The 20,154-nt window shown below is 43.9% G+C and overlaps 1 protein-coding gene across 1 annotated transcript in view; it reads right to left on the bottom strand.

Moving 5' to 3' along the window:
- Positions 1–20,154, bottom strand: part of LOC143899672 (uncharacterized) — a 108,922-nt gene that overhangs the window by 27,224 nt on the left and 61,544 nt on the right. The window contains exons 2-6 of the mRNA XM_077410134.1: positions 16,756–16,894; positions 9,925–9,992; positions 9,183–9,443; positions 7,235–7,465; positions 3,119–3,341 (exon numbers count right to left, since the gene is read on the bottom strand). Coding sequence (XP_077266260.1) covers positions 3,119–3,341; positions 7,235–7,465; positions 9,183–9,443; positions 9,925–9,992; positions 16,756–16,894 — 922 coding nt within the window. The remainder of the gene's footprint in view (positions 1–3,118; positions 3,342–7,234; positions 7,466–9,182; positions 9,444–9,924; positions 9,993–16,755; positions 16,895–20,154) is intronic.

Below are 20,154 nucleotides of genomic sequence, written 5' to 3'. Positions count from 1 at the left end.
CCCTGACATATAAAAGAATATCCCCTCCCCCTTTCTCCTCTCCCGATCCGACCGTCTACGCGGCCTCTTCGTCTTCCCCTCGTCGTAGCAGGGAAACGCGAATCCCGGCGTTTCTCATAAAGTCGCGAGCTGGCGCGTAATCGCGGGTATATTAAAGCGCGAGAAGATCAGCGTGGGGAAGATTCCGCGAAATAAGGAGAATTTCGCCGACGAACACTCGCACACACCGTATAAGCGCGGTATGACGAGCGTCAAACGAGAACGCGTGCACATCCGCGAGTAGCGTCTCGAAAATGATACGTGCCATGTCCCCGCGAGACCGCGAGGGCGGTAATTTTTTTGCGGTGCTGAAGGCGAGCTGTATAAAAATCATTAGTAATCCGCCGCGGAGGATAGAAGAACACAGATGATTTTTAATTAACGCATGCTGCAAAAATTTCGCGAATCCGGTCGTTTTTTTTTTTTATCTAAAAAGTTCCGCGAAAAAATTCTGCATATCTCATTTGTCGGCTCATCTATGCTCGCTCGTCATTTTCGTTTGTCCTAATATTATGCAATAGTACAGCGATGTGTCTACGAGGCTTCTGCACTTATCGTGAATGTATTACGCGATATATACATACTCGGCTGATCGTTCCGTGCAAGGCACAGAAATAGCGGTCGATGGATGGGAAGATTGTTATTTCCCTGGCATAATATTAGCAACCGTGTCGTGCGCTTCTTTCTTTGCCCGACAACATTCAGACATTTAGATAATGACGCGGACCGGCGCGTCATCGCGATATCACTTTGACGTAGCGTTCGCGGAAGCGATTAGCTGTAATTTCTATCACTCGATATCGATCCCAAGAATATCTCTCATTAGACCTTCCGATGAAAAGAAGCAAACGTGGACAATCGACGTTCCCGTCGTAATTTCAAACCTTTTTGCCTGAGCGTCGTCGTGTCGTGTAACGTGAACGAGAAAGGCGGTTGGTTTCTTCGCGTATATGTCGAGAATTCGGTGTCGAATTCGTTTTGTGTCTCCCTTTGACGTTTCCGCGATGTCGAGTAACGGAAGCGTACGTTCGGTCAGATGAAGGATGACACTGAAACTATGAAAGTCACCGACCCTTCGATCCGGAAGTTTCCGCGGCAAAACCAAGTCCGAGTCGTTCGTTCGCGCGAGTTCGCCGAAGAAACGTGAATCGATGAAAACGAGATGAACGACGCGGCGGGCATAAGTCGAGAAGAGAATTACGTTTTTTTTTCTTCTTCTTTTTTACGCCTCTCTCGTGTCGCGCACTCAATCTCCCAGCTTGCGAGAGTAGTAAACGCTTAATGCCGATGCCCGCCGTCTTCCGTAGCAATTATATTCGCCGCGCATCAAACTGAAAGAATTGTAACGCGGATAATAAAACTGCCTGGAACGAAGAATAAGATGTGAGCGCCGGGCAAGACGGGAGAAATGGCACGTCGCTTTTTATTGTCGACGTTCGTCGGCACGGCGTAAAAAAATCTTTCCAAGGTGACGGTAAAAGAAATATGCGGTTTTTAAAAGCGCTCGCGCTTCACTAAAAAATACAGAGTGTGATAAATTTCATGTCAAATTTCGCTTAGCGACATGTTTATGGGGCGATATTATTTTGTGTAATATTTTCAATTGCAGCGTTGCATAACTTAAGACTTGATTCTCGTTATAATATAATGATGTGGCACGTAATCATCGCTTTGATTTCGCGCAATTATTTACGGACGCGAATTTATACAAGAGTATTAAAATGCGAATCGAAATGACACTATTTATGGAGCCATCCAAGTAGTACGACCTTGCGCTCGATCAGACGGCGTTTAATGCGAGGAAAGTAAGTAATTCTTTCTTCTCCGACTTCCCTTCCGCTCCGCGTCATCTTAATATCGTAATATCTGAGTAAAGGAATTCTTCGAGCAGCTGTCGCGCCCGTACCGCGACATTATTCTCGGAACCTTCCCAAGTGAGGATATTAATCGCTGAGAAGTTACGCTTGACCGAGTTTCTTCGGGATAAATGAAGAGAATAGCATGTCTGTTGAATGTAATCACGTTTCATCGAACGCGCCGTCACTTTGCATTATTTTTATACTAATCAAATATTCGAGTATTTATTATTCGAGACATATATGTTAAGCAATAACGAAGGCGATGAATATCCAGATAGATAAAAAAACTCGCCGTTATTTAAACTCGCATAATTGTTTACAGTCAATTAAAAAAATAATAATAATTTTGTAATCAAGGGAACTTTTTGTAGTTTCCGCAATTATCCCCTCCTCACTTCGTAGCGGAGTAAGAAATTTATCTTTGCTCGACAAACAACAAATGTTTGGACACACTCTTCAGTTTTGCGGAACGGGGCGAACGAAGAAAAACATCGGATCGGCCTTCGCGTTTTCTGGGCCGATTCTTCCCAGTGTGCTCCGGCGAGTAGTAAACACTTTAGAGAGCGTGTTCCCGCGGATATGTTCGACAAACACGTTCCAATAAGCACTTTTATCTCAGCTTTTAACGATGAATCGTACTCTCGGCGGCAGTGGGGCGTGAATAACCGGAACCGGGCCTCTCGTACATGTATACGAGCGATTAAAAGCGATACGTTACGTCGCGCGAACTCGCCCGCACGAATGCTTTAATGAGAGTACCTGATGGGGAGGTGGACCTATATTGACATTCCGGCATACACACACACACGCGCACACACACACACACACACATACACAAAGATATACCCGGGAAAGTGATGCCGCGCAGACGAAAGTGGAATAATTCACCACGTTCGTATATTTACGCGAACGCCGTAAGCGAAAGCTTGCGATTATCATGTTACGCGCTTCTCTGATAATTATTCCTGTTCTCGTGAACTGCAAAATTATCCTTCACCGACTGTGAAAGCAAACGCTTTCTTCGAAACGTTTCGCACGAAATGTAGACATTTTAATAATGTTCCTTACAAATCGCGGAGCGCAAGAAAGAACCTGTTCGAGGCATCTACCGCAATTTTTCTTTTCAGTTTCCGCTATTTCGAGAATTACTCGCATTGTCTCGTGTGTGTGGCTCGCCTTAACTTCTTTTCTACACGAATGTCATGAATATAGAGACTTACCAATCGCGCGTTGCCTTCGCGACGAACATGATCGGCATGGAACGGTGACAGCGATGATCATCACAGTTGACAACTGAATGGCAAACAAGGCGGGTCTCGTTTCGGTCGAGAATCGTGAGGTTGTAAGACGACGCCAGGAGCCGGGAAGCCATTCGATCCAAAGCCACCCACGATTTACCGGCCACCACCCAGGACGGAAACGCGCAATGCTGCGGTGGCTTTTCTGTAACGTGAAAAGATGGCCGTGGAGAGAGAGAGAATCCTCTATTTGTCGCCGTGGTTCTCTTCCGCGACGCAAATTTCGCAAATGTGTATTCATATGATATTCTTCCCAATAAGAGGATTGAATCGGAATTATTTGCGAGTTCCCAAATATTTGACGCTCCTTCTCTCACGGACTTGCTTCTTTGTATATTTATCGTCCTCGTCTATGTTAAATTTAGATTAAAACTTATTGAAAGCGCGAAACAATTATGGTTTAACAAACGGGAAAAATTGTACGCGTATTTAAACGGCGTTTTCACGAAAGTTTTGTCTCATTGGTATTCGCAATTATCGAAATTATTTTTGTGTTTTTTTTTTCTAAAGCTGAGACTCAAGATTGTAAAGTTGATTATCGCCGCAACGTCAACAGTTTAATTTCTGTAATTTCCATCTCCACATTGCAAATTCGGACGACTGTTAAATTCAAATGTAATTACGTGTCAAGAAATAGCTGCGGCTTTATTCTTAGGGAGCGCTGTAACTCCGCTTCTAACGCAGTTATTTCAAACTCGAAATGCATAATATATACTGTAAGCTCGTTCCCGACTCTTTAAGTTCACGGGGTCCTCGAGCAGATAATCCGGCATAAGTAAACTTTGACCTCTCTTCTTCCTACGTCGCGCCGTAAACTTCGTTTCCAACGGCATGCCGGCTGTTTCCGGCGCATTATCAGGTTCTTGCACGCTTCGTCAAAGAATTCCGTCGAATAAAGGGTGGGAGGGAGAGAGAAAATAGAAATCGGCCGGTATTCGACCGGTCCTCCATTCGGAATAATTCTGCGCTAATTACAGTGCACTTTTAACGGCGTTATATTCGTAACTAGCGTAATTATACGCGAGCGACATACGTCATACGCGAACGTGATGTATATTAACCAACTCATTAGCTTCATTAACACACACACGCGCGTTGCATTACAACGCGTAATTCACGTGCGCATTGCATTGTCATTGTCGCTATAATGATTTGGAATTGTTCTCGCAATTACTGATAAAATATTAAAGTCGTATCGTTCGTGAAAATATTTAAAAAAAAATCGTGAAAATTAGATCGATTGTAATTTTGTAATAATATACATTTGAAGAATATGAAAAACTATTAAAAACGTCGTACATACATAAGATGAAGTTACCACGTGCTGACAACGGCGGCCGCTATACGTTGACGTAAATAATTTGCTATAAACGCGCGACAGCTCTGTCGCCGGCGAACAGTTATCCTGTCAATGGTCGATTGCTCACGGCCATCAATCACCATGCACCGTGGAATTAATGGACCGTTAAAAATGCACGAGCAACAAAGTATGCTGCGTGCGTGTTGCATACTGCGACGGCCAGCCTGCGTGCAACTAAAAGCTAATCGATAATTCAATCGGGTGTATGCGTGCGCCGTAACCCTATAGGTCGCCGAAATTGCGCTGCTTATCGCGTACGTCGCCGCGGATGATAAGGGAGAGGCATATAACGATGGCGATAAAGAAACGGCCGGGTATCCACGTAATTGTTTCATTATGCGATCTATGTACCCGCGATATAATTATCTTCTTATGCGTATTTTCTACGCGATACGTGGAAAGAATTTGCGCACACTGGTTTCTATCTAATTATAATTCCTATCTTGCCGGGGAAAATTTCAAATTTATGAAAAAACTTGCATGCACGTTACATAATTTATAACAAAGAATTTTAAGTTATAATTAATAGGTTTCGGATTTTTGTTTCGCACAAATTAATCTTCGCGCAAGACGATAGAGAATAAAGCTAGTTTGATGCACTCCACGGTATTACGTCACGAGGCGTCTTCGACAAAGTGTTTCGCCAAACACGAATTATCGCAAGTACGCTAATAGCTTGGAATTTAAGTGCGAAGAAGAAACACAAATTTTCTTTTTAACGTTTTATCGCAGTCTCGCGACGTAAAAGCATGCTGTGTATAACAAAATGCGTATTAAAATGAGTCACGCCCGCGGCGAAATGGAAGAAGAAACGTATGCTTTGTTTAAAGTAAATTACGCCCATCCTCTTATCTTCCTTTGCAGTCAGACCGCATGTAATGCCATTGCATTACCGCGAAAAGATTGCAATTCCACAGTGCGGCGGTTATTTGAAAACGGCAATCTAAAATAAAAATAGTATCTCCCGCGGAAAACGTTGCGGGAGTCCTCCGCATTAAATATGATTGTTCATACTGAAGCCAATTTTTTTATCGTCTCGTTGTACAAAGAAACTAGCTTCTGAAATATGGGATATGAAGATAAAAACTTTCTTAAAAACGACTCCCAATCAGATATTTGCTCGAGAAAAGAAACGATGCGAAACTTAACAATACGGAATGCAAAGAGTATGCGGGAATATGCAAAAATGTTTCAAAATCTAATATCTGTTTTACGATACATACTATTCCGATATTTCATAAATACGTATATATGCATTTCCACCGCGCGATGATATTCTGCGTTTTTCGCGTAACTGTATTTCTTCCGTTACTGTACATAGTTATTCTGGCTTTCTCTTCTCGCTTTATCACAATATTTTTTCAAAAATTCTAATGCACGGCAGTTTTCGAAACAACGTGTAAACCGCGTTTTGAAACTATCGCGATCTCTTCTGCAAAGATTTTAGGATATATTTCGATTAATTATTTCTTTAAATATCTTGCTCGAAGTGTTATCGTCAGCATCGTCGCATTTGCATACAATTCTTACGAACCGATTATAAGCGTGTACGGTGAAATAGTACAAGAAAGAATAAGAAAGGGACGTGAATTTACATATCGGCCAGACAGAATTTATCGCGCGTTGGCGAATAACGTTCTCTTCATCTAACGCGGGGCGGGCACTTCGAGGCGGAAAGCCCGGCGTAGCTCGAGATCCCGGGGCTAATCTGCTTCCTGGAAAGTTTAAATGGAAACGCGGTACCCGGTAGGGGGTTAACGAAACATCCGCGACGCCCGTGGTAAGGGCGCCGTTGAAAAATTTTTAAGCTGCTTAACGCTCGAGTTGAATTTCCTCTAGCAGCCGCGGCAGCGATTTCGAAATATTAAGCGGCAGCTTTGTCACTCCTCGATAACATGTCTGTCGATTGCGTGACAGACCGCGTATAATAAACGTATAACGCAGCGATATTGATATAATAAGATTATAATAAAATAACATCCGAGATTGGAATGGAAAAATTCGAGCGTCCCGAGCAAAAATCAAAAGCGGATGAACTGGAGACCCATTTGACAGGTTTATTCGATAACGAGAGCTCACCGCGGAGCTCATCCTTCTTCACAATGAATATATATACTCAGTCATACCGATCGTCCCCGGCGTACATTGCGTCCGTTCGACCGAGCCGCCCGCGCCCGTTCGTCGCCCTCAATATGGTTAACCGTGAATCCTGCGACAAGAGCGTCCCAAACCGGCAGGGTTACGCGTAGCTATGCGATACCGTGGAATACCCGAAGTACTTGGGGCGTTGACCATCGGACGAGGCCAACGCTAGTATGCCGGACAAGAATCCGATCTGGTGTCCGCAGGCACTCTCATAGTTTACGTGCACTGTGCTCTCGTTCTCGGGACCTCCGCACGTACGGCGGCTCCGAGGTATACGCGCCGATCCGCCACCATTGCCTCTCATCGCTATATATCGATTAACAGCCCTTCGCGGAATTTCGATCGTTATATTCGATCTTACGCGTCTCGCGCGACGAACGCCGAAACGCGGTCAACTCGTCGCGCCGCGAGTGATCGCGATCGGCTCTATTCCAGGAATTCGAACAATCCTTTTCTAATTGCATTATATCTATTGCAAAATATATTAGAATAGTTTAAAAGAACGTAATAATAAAAAGATGGAGAAGACTCACTCTGTGTCATCTTGAACGTTCTGGCGGCCTCGCTGACGCTGATCAATCCATTGCAGGCGGCATCCGAGCTCTGCGCGAGGTTCCACGTGTTGTTCGATGGATTTGTGTAAATAAAGCATCTATAGCTCTCCTCGTCGCTTGTTTTACGATCGTTACGATCGCTGTGCAAACGCGCGACCATGTAATTTGTGCTGCCCTCCCTCCAATGAGCCAGACACTCCAATTCTACGTCTAGAAAAACAAAACCGTTATACAACTGCAAATTGGCATGTATCCAATAATAACCGTTATTTTTTTTTTCGCTCTTTTTTCCCCTCCCCCCGTTTTATACCCAGGATAGACGAGTGATCCGTTGATGTGTACATACACGGCCGTTGGGGCGCAAACGTTTACGGGGCTTTACAGAAAACATAAACTGCAGCGCGCGTTAGAGTTAGCCAGCTGACGGGGAGGTTTTCGCGAAGGTATATCAAAGCGAAACGAAAATTCGGTCGTGATTCTCCCAGCCTACGCGCGACCCTATTAGTGACAGAGTCGTAAATAGAAGTTTATCGCCGCTGTGTCCCCGGATAAAGCTATCTGCAGAAGTTATAAACGGGGGTAAACGATATATGAATGTTCATGAAAACGCATTATACCATACGTATTCGCGTACGCGGATCCGGGGGACGTGTGTTGCGCGCGATGCAGCGCCTGTGTATTCATTTATCCGCGTGCAGCGTATCGAGATAGACGATCGGGCACGGGCCGATGATAATTGCGCAAAATCGTTTGGACAAGCCCAGCAACAAATGGTAATTGACAAGGCCATTAATCATTCATTCCGAAGCCGCGAGCTTTATTGACCGTTACAGGCCTTGCGCGTCGTGTTAATTAATGTCAAAGCGGATGTTAACGTCACCGCGGGAACACCGCCGACGTCATAATTCCTTTTTACGTGCCGAAATGCCGCGCGCGCCGTAACGACATGACGAGTCGACGAGTCGGAACACTTATTTCGCGTATAATTCAATCACACGGTAAATCTCGTTTCCCATAACCAGAATCGCAGTCCTCCGATATTTCTCCGCTCGCAATAATCAGGAGTTATTTGTACGCATTTTATTGTGTTTCTTTTAATAAATTCATTTTTTTGCGATGGAAAGTCGCTGAAAAATTCAAAATAAAAATTTAAATATTAAAATTTCGCGGGGGAAAAAAACATAAATGAGAGAAAACTCGATGGCAATAAAGCTACGAATTGCAACTTTACATTCGCGGCGCACTTAAAATATTGCGTCAATGTATCGAGGCACTCTCGGCGAGCGCTTTATAAACTATAGATTGTGACGAATTAATTATGTTATACAATAACAAAATGTCACTAGGCAGTGATTGGACTCGCGCACGTTGTATAATAATTCATAATTGTTTAGGGTATTCACTTGAAAAATTATGAGCGTTTGTAAACAGGTATAACACAATTGCCGTGTAAATGGATATTGCACAATGCATGTTGGTATAACAATATTATTTTATACGCGGTATCTATTGTACGGCGCCCATTTGTTGTGCGGTATCAAAGAATCCCATAGAAAACGGGCAACGCCGTACAATCAAACTTGTATAATCGTTTGCATTGCGCTGGAAAAAATATAAAACAGGATACGCGCGTTATCTCCAAATCTCCCGGCCAGATTTCCCGGCGCGCTCTCGCTGCCCAATTATGACTTTTCGTTTTAAGCCCACAAATCACAACGATTACTTGCATCACAATTATTCTTCAACCTATCTAAATACTTGAGTCACGAATATGAGCATCCTCCCTAATATGATAAAACGAACGAAGAAAAGACATCTAAAGATTAAATAGGCCGCGCACCGTGGTTGACATTCGATTTATCTGTGTGTAAAATGAGGTCCTCACATGCGCCAGCGCGATATAATGACACGCGGGGAGAATACTGACCCACGCTTTCGGACGAGTGAACGTTTGCGCACGCTTGGTAGCGCAGGAGCAGACGCGAGTCCTGCGTGCACGCTTCCGCCCGTGACCGCGGCGAATTGCACTCGCCCTCGCCCTGGCTGTACGTGAACTCCAAGGGACCCTTAATGGGACAGGGCAGCGGCGCTGCATTGGAGCGAAACAGAGAGACCAGAGTGGCGTCGCTGGTCAACGTGCCGCATTGGGTCAGCAGACTTGGTTCCGGTGAATCGCTCGTGCAATAAGCTAATAACAACAGCGAAACGTATAACGTTGCATCATCGTTCCTTGTAAATGTCACGACGAGGATGACGAAATATATTAGGTACATTGGGTTCATTTCGTTTATTCAAAATAAAATTCCAAAGAAATTGCGATCTACGAGGAGGAAAGCTGCACCGAGATAACAGATAAAACGAGAAAGAAACTGGGACATAGAAAAAAAGAATAGCGATTATTGTTCTGATATTCTGATAATTAAGTTTTGTTTTGCGAAAAGAAGAAATGAAAGAAAAACTAGACAAAAAAGAATAAGAAAAATATTAAAATAACGACATAACGTAAGATAATATATTTTATCAGGCACAAAGAAGACAAAAGATTTTAACAAGATTCAGTGATTCATAAGTTTTTACGATGCTCTGAATTAAAAAGCTAAACATCCTTTTTAAAGAACGGAACAGAATGTCATTTAAAATCTTGGTAATTAGCAATTTCCATGTCTTACTTTCTTTGTATTGCAAAACGTTGGCATGTTGCGCGTGCATTACAATACACCGGTAACATCTGTACTTCCTGAAACAGAAACGGAAAAAAATATAGTTTTAAGTGTTATTTTATCTATATAGTTTTTATTTTATCACAGTCACCGTAGAATCATTTCCATAAATTTATTTCGTGAGTAAAAGGACTCTTGATATACATCCTCTCTGTAATATATATTTCTCAATTCTTTTTAACGTGAAAAAAATTATAAGAAATATTAATTTAAAAAAATCGATATTATCAGTATTTATATTGATTCTCCTATATACGACTTTAATTTATTCTCTATTCGTTTTAGGGTCCTGGACACAAAAAAAGAAATATATAGCGGTGTAGAAAATATAGATACTGCGATTACCGCTGATGGGATTGGATCGACTAAATGGATTCGCGTAAAATGTGGTAAAGGCAGAGTTAAAAAGTCACTCGAGCCATGGCAGTTCTAATTTCTCTCGACGCCGAGTCAACAGGAGAAGCGGGACGCATGTCGGCGACCGGCGTGCATGGCGTTCGGTGCATCCGAAAATACACGGCGACACGTAGTCTGGGTCGGCCGTCTGGGTTGACCGAATGCCCGGCGACCTCGTTCGGCAAGATATCACTGAATCATGAGTGCCAGGCTCGAATCGAATGTCGTTACGTGCGTTCGTGGCGGTATCCGGTATGTGTACGCGGCTCTCGACTCTGCTTCACACAGTCCACAGGATAAAATAGAACGGCCAGAAAAAAGCACAACCAGAGAAAGAAAGAGAGAGGAGAGAGAAACAGAGATAGACGTGATAGAGAAGGGGTAGCGGGGAGGAAGAGGAGAAGAGAGGTAGGTTTAGTATCACGGTTGCCGTGCGGGCACAATTTGGAAACCCGATATCTCAGCCGCGGACGCGGTTGTAACGTCGAAAACCTATTACGTTACAAAGCCGCGTCGTATGCGAAACCGAAATAATTCACGCGCGAGTCGATGCGATGGCCACCCGAATGCGCAACCCGGCAGACTGTTATGTACCTTCCCGCGCGACGCGCGCTCGCCGGCTACTATTTCGAGTATCATTGATCGATCGATGAAATAAATGTCGATATTTGGCGGGCAAAAAGTTACGGTGAATGCGCGGTGGTTCACGCGAGAAACTATTGTCTTTATCGCAGCGACATCGTGATCCGAATCGTTCTCTTGCCGCGCTTGCTCGTGCAGAGAAAAAGATATAAGCCATGATAGAGCGTTATACCATTATATTACTCAAGTGCAATTAAGATATAAATAATTTTGTCAAAGATACGTATATATAAAAGCATACGTCAATAAAACACCAATAAATAATTATGTCGATAACACGTTGAGACTAACGATCATGATGAATAAATAGTTTGCTATTTTCTGCACTGCCGTTTCACTCAACAAAATCTCACGTACAAGTTAATTTTAATAATTCTCGGAATGTACACAATAAAACGATGTTAGACTATTTATATTTCAATTTGCGTAAAATCTGCAGCAGAAAGTTGAATATTCGGTTAAATATTAGAAAATGTATACATATCTCATTTCTCTTTAAACGTTTTAAATATTTATTTCTAGCAAATGGAGAATGCCCGCTTGGGATTGAGGGATAATTAAAAAATAAATTCATTGAGAGAAACTCAGCAAATGACACGGTAAACAACATATTTTTAAAAGATAATTCTCATTTTCTTTTTTCATTTTAATAAGTAAATTATAAAAAATATTTCGGCCAAGCACGTAACACTGAAAGCATTAATATCTCTCTCAAATTATTTATTTCTCTTCAGTGTCGGAAGTATTCCTACCGGTTGTTGTAATCGCACAGTAGCTCATAATTCAAGCGAATGACTGATCTCCTGCATATTTGATTGTACTTCTTCCGACTACTTGTAGAACGAGAACAAAGCGAGCGTGGCATGCGCGCAAAAGAGGAACGGGGGAAAGAGGAAGGATGGAAATCCGAGGATGCTACGACCGGCCGCAGGCATCGATGTAACGTCGAAAACCTATCGCGTTACAAAGGCACGGTGCACATGGGAATCGAAATAATTCACATAGGTTTTGTTTTGGCGAGCACGCAAAATACGCAATACGGACGATTCGACGTTTCTACGCGACCACGAAAAGGGTAGAGATATGCTGGGGAAGCGCGATAGAGGGATGGCGGAAAGAGAAATTTGTTTTCCTGGAGCACCCTTTGTGAAAACAAAAATGAGTCGGTAATGCCAGTCCAATTTTGAAACGCGAGACGCGGAATGTAAATTACCGCGGTGCATTCGGCAAAATTTTCGAGACAGTACATACTTACGCTACTGCAAAAGTAAGTGATACAACATGACAAATGTATGTAACGTAAGAGAGAAAAGTCAGAAAGAAACAACGGGAATAAAGAAGTCGCTGCAACGATAAACAAATACATTATCAGCGTTCGCGCGTTTTCACGGTGAAATCGATGATACGAACCTTACGTAAACAACCTCACGTATCGTATTCATGTATCCGTATAAATCCGAAAAAATGCGGATTGTTCTTCGGCGAGTTACCATCGCGGGCGTTATAAAGTTCGCAGAAAAAAAAAGAATCTATTAACGAGGTAGAGGCCGCGCGCTTCCGATGGGATCACAATTAAAAAGCTTCCGCCTTCCGGCCAACCCGCCGCGCACCGCCCCCCGTTCGAGGACTAATTTCGCCGCGAGTTTTATTATATCCTCTCTCTTTCTCACTCTTCCTTTTTCTCCACCCCGGCGCAACTCATTACGAACCTTATGCCTACACGCGCACAAATTGCGAAAAAGTTCCGCTCGGAAGAAGCGCGCGGCGGAGTAACGATGTCGAACATTAGCGAACGGAAACGCTTTTTTTTGCGGGGAATCGATTTGCCAATTCGTCGTCCCTGTGTTTTTCCCCATGTCTGGCAAATATTTAACTACCGTTCAAAATTTTCTATTGGATCTCAAACATCGATGTTTAACATTGAACGTCATATTGCTGTAGTGTGCAAATAGCTGCGAGAGAAATTCCGGTATTAATCTGGGCGCGCGTTTTCACAGGGAGTCTTTTTTTTATTGTCCGCACATGTCAACCCTTTTTAATAAAACCCTGCTATATAATAAATATGTAATAAAGCCTGCTTTAATAAAACGCACAAGCCAGTTTTTCAACTACCGATCTTTCTCCGTAATACGGTTTTTCGCGTCCTACCAGAAATGTGTAATTCAGCACACGCTTTTCTCTCTCAAAGAATACTTTTTAATCGTCAAACTGACTATTTATTGCATCGGCAAATCAAAAAACGTTAGAAAAATTTGTCTAAGAAGCTCTAGCATGGACAGTTACATGTACACGTTACATGCAATCTATTGATGCATTATTTACTTGGATTCGGCTAGCAGAGAGAAGATGCACGTACCGAACACAAGTGCCTCCCGGCATCCTGTGAGACATCCCTAAGGAGCTTTACTCTCGTACTGTATTACCGCAAGATTCAAGATGCGTTCTATGAACCAGGCCGGTGTAAACGTCGCGAGAGACGGTTAGCCTACGAGAGGGATAGAATACCGCTTTCTCGGGGGGGATGATGTCTTCGAGTGCGAGACGCGGAGATACGGGCAGAAACTCAAGATTATCATCGTACAGGTTGCAATGCGACCCTTCAAAATATCGTGGAGGAAAGGAGCTTTTTGAAGAACTGAGGAACACACTGCGAAGAATGGTTATCAGATCTTTTTAGAAGAGAGAGAGAGAGAGAGAGAGTTACTTTCTCCCAATAAATATAAAACTCTGTTATACTTGAAAATTGAATATAATTGACAGCGCGATAAATCGCTGCTTGTTGAACGATTTTACGCTCTTTTTCTTAATCATGAGATATATCGTCTAAGTCTCTTCCAAGCATCTCACACTAATGAAACTCGCATCGCGTGATCGCGATGTCTCGCAGTTTATTTCCCGTAAGAAGCTTCCCCGATGTTGTTCGCGATGTTGTCGGAACGGCATCGACGTAAACACCACCGCAGGTATTAAGATATATATGAAATGAGTTCGCGCCTGAATAAAGGAATCGATGTCTTCCAATATAAATCTCAAATGACTTTTACGATTCGATAAGTTCATCGACTTTGCCGCGAGTATTTTGCGTGTGTCTTGTATCTTACAAATGCAGCTTGGATGGAAAATAAATTTTAAAAAACACATAAAAATGATATCAATTAATAAAATACCAATACGGGAATGATGAAATATTATAATAATAGTTTTTCGATCGCCATTCGAGTTCATAAGCTGCGTTGGACCTGTCGTAATTCGTTTACCGTGCGCAACAAGCAAACGAAAACGTCGAACCGGAAGTTCCCGGAAGATCCATTCAGGAACGTATAGAGAGAACGTAAGGTTTCCGCGCTTTTCTCCTTTCCCGATACGGCTCCTCGGTTATTTGCTGCGAGAAAAAGGGAGGACACAACGAAACCGTTGGTGGCGAGTGGAGAGAGAAGAAACGTTCGAGACTAATGGAGAAGGTTCGAAAGCAGCGGGAAAATAAGCAGCCAAGATGCTCGCGGCGAGATGCTTTTGCATTGAAATGTCCGAAGCTCCGCGCGCGCTCACGTTTTCCTCCTATTTCTGCCTTTTCTTGCGAGAAGCTCGGGCAAAATGGACACTGAGAGATACGGAGCGGCGTTCTACAAAACGCCTTTCAACGGCGAAAAACGTTTCGCGCAAGCGCCTCCATCGTCGCCGATAATTATCGCGCCGATCACGCGTTTATCGATTTCGACGGCGCGGACTGACGCTCCGATAAATCCGTCCCTTCCGCGAATGATTTGGAGAACGATGCTGTGCCTTCTGTCGTCCGGCATAATCGCCACGCCGCGCCGCCGCGCGCCGCGACGCCGTCTCGCGTTGACGCGTAAGCTCTTCGCGCGAAAGTGTTGCATTATGCAGGAAAAACGTTAAGCAACGAAAAGGAAACGCTCGTAGCGCGCGGGATAAACCGCGGCCGGAAAATCGGATATTCCCTTTCCTGTCTCGTTTGCCCAATACGAGACGTTCCGGGGACTGACGTTGAGGGATGCGAAAGCTTTGATAACGGCTCTGGGAATATCTTCCCGATGCTAAATATTCAAGACGCGTGAACGCCGCACAATCGCGCGGCGCGGAATTAATTTCGAAGCTTCTGAATTTACGTTTGACGTTTCCCGCCGGCTGAAGAAATTCCGCCGGCGGACGAAAAGGGAAACCTTGTAGCGTCTGATAAGCCGTAGATGGAAAATCGCGCGAGGTCCTCCCGCGCCGTCCCCACTGTTTTCCCCCCGCAAAAAAAAAAAATTCGCCGGCGGACTGACGTTAACGGATGTAAGAGCCATCCAGTGGACGGGCCACGGCTGCGAAATTGTTGGCCGTTTTGTAGAATTAGCTTCATGGCTTTTACTTCCCGTCAGGCCGTCAGGGATGCCACTCCTTTGTTTTGCTTTGTTTCGCGCGATATTGCATCGCTGCGAAAACAACTCCGACGTAATACGCATCGGGTATCGTCCATTTTCAGATCGCAAATGCTCGCGGATCCATTGAGACGATAAAAATGATGCATATTTTAAGCTGATACCAATAAAATTTAACGAAGACATCAATGGATCATACATCGGATTCTTTAATTTACAATAATAATAAGCAAAACTCGATCGTTTACGATATACAATAAATTAGAGGGAAAAATGCCATTTACGATCCAGACTGGACAGTTGGGGGAAAAAAGTATATAATATTCACAAAATTATTATTAAGCTACCAAGATCCAGTCCGTAATTGGCATTTTTCTCTTTAATTTACAATTACTGCTTCATTAATTTTACGCAAAAGAGGAGGAATGTCTCCTGTTTTTTTCGAATTAATGAATATTTTATTAATTTAGCGTCAATAAGAGATTTTCGAATTAGACAATCATACATGATTTATAGTACTTATATAGTTTTAGTTCATTATTTCATGTATCAGCGTATAAAATACGTGACGGAATCAACTGGATATAAAATGTCCACTTATATACAATCACTTTTCGCAAAATGAGTTACTTGAAGTTTTAGGAGCTATGGAAGTAATTGCCATGCAGTAGTTGGCGCTGTAACGATCGTGATTATAAGTTACACATATAGCTTTTGTAAGTAACTAAAACGCGATGCCTTTTTCGCGCGCTGGATCATGGAGCGGAGTTCCCCCCCCCCCCCCGGTCGACTTCGCTCGTCCGCCTCGGGATTACACGCGCGCGCGCGAGCAGTTTCTATTTAACATTTAGTCATACGCTCGCGTAGGTACTTCACCGACTACGCATTCATCGTAAATCTTATACCACTACACGCGCGTACACGACGGCCAAACGATAGTGGTTACATGTATCGATATATACAAGCACGCGCGCTGCTCGGTATGGATCGCCCGTTCTCTTCGATCTCAAAGCCACCCCTGCTCCGGTTTCACGGATGGAATTTCAGGAGAAACGTTTTATACGCCGGGTGCTCTCTCGGTTGGCACGTCGCCTCGAGCGCTTTGTCGGAGGGCAGTTAATTAATAAAAGCTGGAAAGAAGGGACTACGGGGGGGGGGGGGGCGCGTACGGGAGCGACCGGGAGCGCCAGGCGTTGGTCCGGGGAAGGGGAAAAGGGTAGTGGGACGGGGGACTGGGAAAAGGGGGAACGAGAGAACGGGTATAAACGGAAGGTATAAAAGGATGGAATACTATACTGTCGTTTCATATCGGCCGGCCCGAACTCCACACTTGCAATTCAAACGAGAATGGCACACTCACGTGTCGTGAACGAGGAACTTGTCGCCGTTTTTCTCCTTGCAGAAGCCCTTGCTGGTGATTTCGGAACCGTTGACGGTCACCAAGTCTACGAGCCCGGACTGGAACCACCGACCGTACCATTCCTCCGGGAACGTGCAGTCTGAAACAGTGAACGGATACAGAAAGGGGGGGTCCAGCCGCCTGCGGATGATGGGCGATATACTCGCTGCTCGGTCGGAAAGTTTCTAGATTTTAATCTGAGGATCTGAACCCGCCGACGAATCCGCGCGCACCAGAAACGCAAAACAATCCAAAACGGCTGCGGCTACGATATTTTTCAGCCGGATCGCCGGCGAACAGCCGGCGGGCTTGTACGCGTCAGGGTTACCATTCTCCAACAACATGGCCAAGAGGAACGTAATGAAAAAATTGTAATTTCTCTCTCTCTCTTTCCCTCCCTCAGAGACGGAAAATGTCGAGCCTCGCAGTATTATTTTCTCGTTTCCCGCGAGAAACGCGGCGATTGCACGAGCTGAAAAGCCGATGTTTCTCTTCGAAGTCAAGAGAAGAAAGTACGCGCAGTGTAATACTATATCAGCGAAAAGGGATAATTCCATCCTGTTGTCTATTACACGGGAGATCCCCGCGCGTAAACTGATTGCGACGGTTCTATATTTATGTATGGATTATGTCTCTGAACCTTGTACCGCGCGAACGTTTATACGCGGCGTACAGGATGTTACATTTTAAATTCCGGGATTTGATATTCGAAAAAAACTGAACGACGAAGAAGAAATATTCCTGGCATCATATAATGCTATCGTGTAATGCAATCTCAATACATCGTATAATGTAGTTCGTTATAAAAAAACTTTCCCCTAAATATATTCAATGTTTCCTGTGTCTCCGTATGTTTAGATAAACCGACATAATGAAAAATCACCGTCCATTTCCATTGCTTTTAAATAAAAAAACTGAACCATGATCCCTGCCGAGCTGCCGAGTGGTCACCCTCACCCGTGCGGTTGCTCGACACAGGGAGGAGTCCTTTCTCACCCTTCGTTTCTCGACCCCCCGTTGCCGAGCGTCTTTTCCGCCCGGGTTTTCCACGGGCCGCGAGGGTAAATACGAGATTCCACGAATATTTCGAATGCCCGTCGGCAACGGAATCCGCCGCGAGCTCAAACGAAGTTGTAAAAATGGGAGATCGGATTATCGCGAAAGAGCGCGCGAACGAGCGAAAGAGCTGTTGATTCTTTCTTCGTCGCGCAATCGCGTTCATCCTCCTTACTCTCCCGCCCCCCCCTCTTTCTCTCATTTTGCGCCTGTATCTGTAGCAACGAGGATTACAAGGAGGAGCGACGTCGCGATTAAGCATTGTTTGCCGGAAGCATTTTGCATTTAATAAGTCCAAGTGTTTCGGAATCCCAGATGAGCGGGAGGAACCAACGGGAGGAGTAGACGACGCCAGAAGAAAGGAGAAGTGCGGGATTGGAGAACAGGAAAGACGACGAGGAATCTTGCGAATTCGCTACACGAAGATACCGGGCTGCGTTTACCCGCTGCCGCGACTGCGTTTCGAAGTTGCGAAAGCGGAGAGTCGATGGAGACGACAGCAGATGGGATTTATTAATACTCAAAAAGATAGACGGACGTGCGCCTTTTGTGCTAATGCGTCGATGTGAACGTCTCTCGTTCTTCTCTCCTTCTTCTTCGAAGCGAATCAACCAATATTTTCGAAGAAATGTTTTAGTACGTGTAACGGGACTATTGTACCGTCGTATTTTCCACGAATCGACACCGCAGGAAAATAATTGGAACGACGGGTTTCGATCACGTTATAGAAAAGAACACGTATACGTTTCTCGGTGGCTCGATCACGTGCTCTTCCCCGTAACCAGAATTTTCCCTATATTTCCATTTCCAACACTGTTTCCGCAAAATCCGCACGTCGCACGTCGGTCCACATGTTATATTTCGGCGGAATAGACCGTCGCGCACCGTCCGTCTGTATACTTTCGCGCGGTAGTTTCTAGTCAAACACGATCTTTTATTCCGCGATAGAATTACAAAAGCGATATCGCGGGACCCGGCTGGATATATAGCAAAGTTTCGTGCCGAAATAATTCGCGGTTGAGGAGTACCTCCAATCGGCTCGGCTCGTTCTCGCTCGAAGCGAGAGTTGCTTTGTTGCAGCCCCGAACGCGGGGAACCCAATTAATTTTGTTTGATCGGCACTTTTTCCAATTTTGCCACCGCGGTGGTCCTCATCCACGCCATATATTCTCATCGAAGACGTTAAACCGCGATCCACTACGTCCGGATAATATTCGCGATATATATAGATAACGTTACCGCGGCAGAGGCAGAGTGTTCATAGTTCAGAATTAAACTTTTAGTTTGAGTTAAAGTCAGAATAATTCTCCGACTAATCCGAAAGATACGTATAGTCTCGTTTTATGGACATTATTATATCACTAGCCGTCTTGTAGATTGGATATCGTATAGTCACGCGGGCACTTGCGCCGATCGTTCGACTTGATTAACGTACAGCCATAATCGTAACATTAGCGGGCAAGGAAAGTTGTTTTTCGCGGTCGTTATTGATCCTCCCGGGAGGATGAATGTACGAGCCGGGGAAAAATAAACGGCAGGGTTATCCGCGATAGAATTGCGAGAACAATTCATTCCCTTCGTCGATATAGGATGTATAATTGTACATTCAATAAATACCATTATCCGTTGGTGCAACGTTATTTATTCGCCGTCCGCGTGCTACTTCTTTTTTCTGCTACAACACTCACCGATAAGTACGACGCTCGAATTGGGTCGAGTAGGGATTTTCGCCGAATGGGCAAAGCGGTTTTGCCGACGGCAATGCAAATCTTTTGTGCAACGAACGATCTAATTCGCGGAATAATTTTGGGAATTCACAATCTTTGTTATTGATTACAAAACATAAACGGTGATTATATAAGTAATTAATTAGCACAACCCGTATAACTTACTAATGTAAAATACGTGATATACAAAAACTAAAATAAAATAAATATCTTAATATATTTTTTATATAGGTATTTGTAGAATTTTTGAAATTCTTGGATACTCAAATAAATATCTGGTAAAAAATATGAGGACCACTTTAAAGTTTCGAGATTTCGCAATTTAAGAACAAATCTCGACAGTAAAACTCTATGGGACACGGCGACATAAGGTATAGACATTGAATTGAGAGTAATTCTCCATTCGGTATCCATTTGAAAGTACGACCCTTTGGGAACGACTCCTGAAGGCAAAACTAGGGTAGCAAATAGAAAACACAAACTAAACAAATCTTAATAGCAGTACTTTTATTTATACTCCTTATTTTACACCCATACTATATATTTTAACATCACAATACTTTTCTTCATCAAGCGT

Source organism: Temnothorax americanus, unplaced genomic scaffold (genome assembly GCF_048541705.1).
Source record: "Temnothorax americanus isolate GAGA-0224 unplaced genomic scaffold, ASM4854170v1 Scaffold28, whole genome shotgun sequence".
Taxonomy (NCBI): domain Eukaryota; kingdom Metazoa; phylum Arthropoda; class Insecta; order Hymenoptera; family Formicidae; genus Temnothorax; species Temnothorax americanus.
The sequence above is the reverse complement of the archived record's forward strand: the minus strand, read 5'-3'. Positions and strand labels throughout refer to the sequence as shown.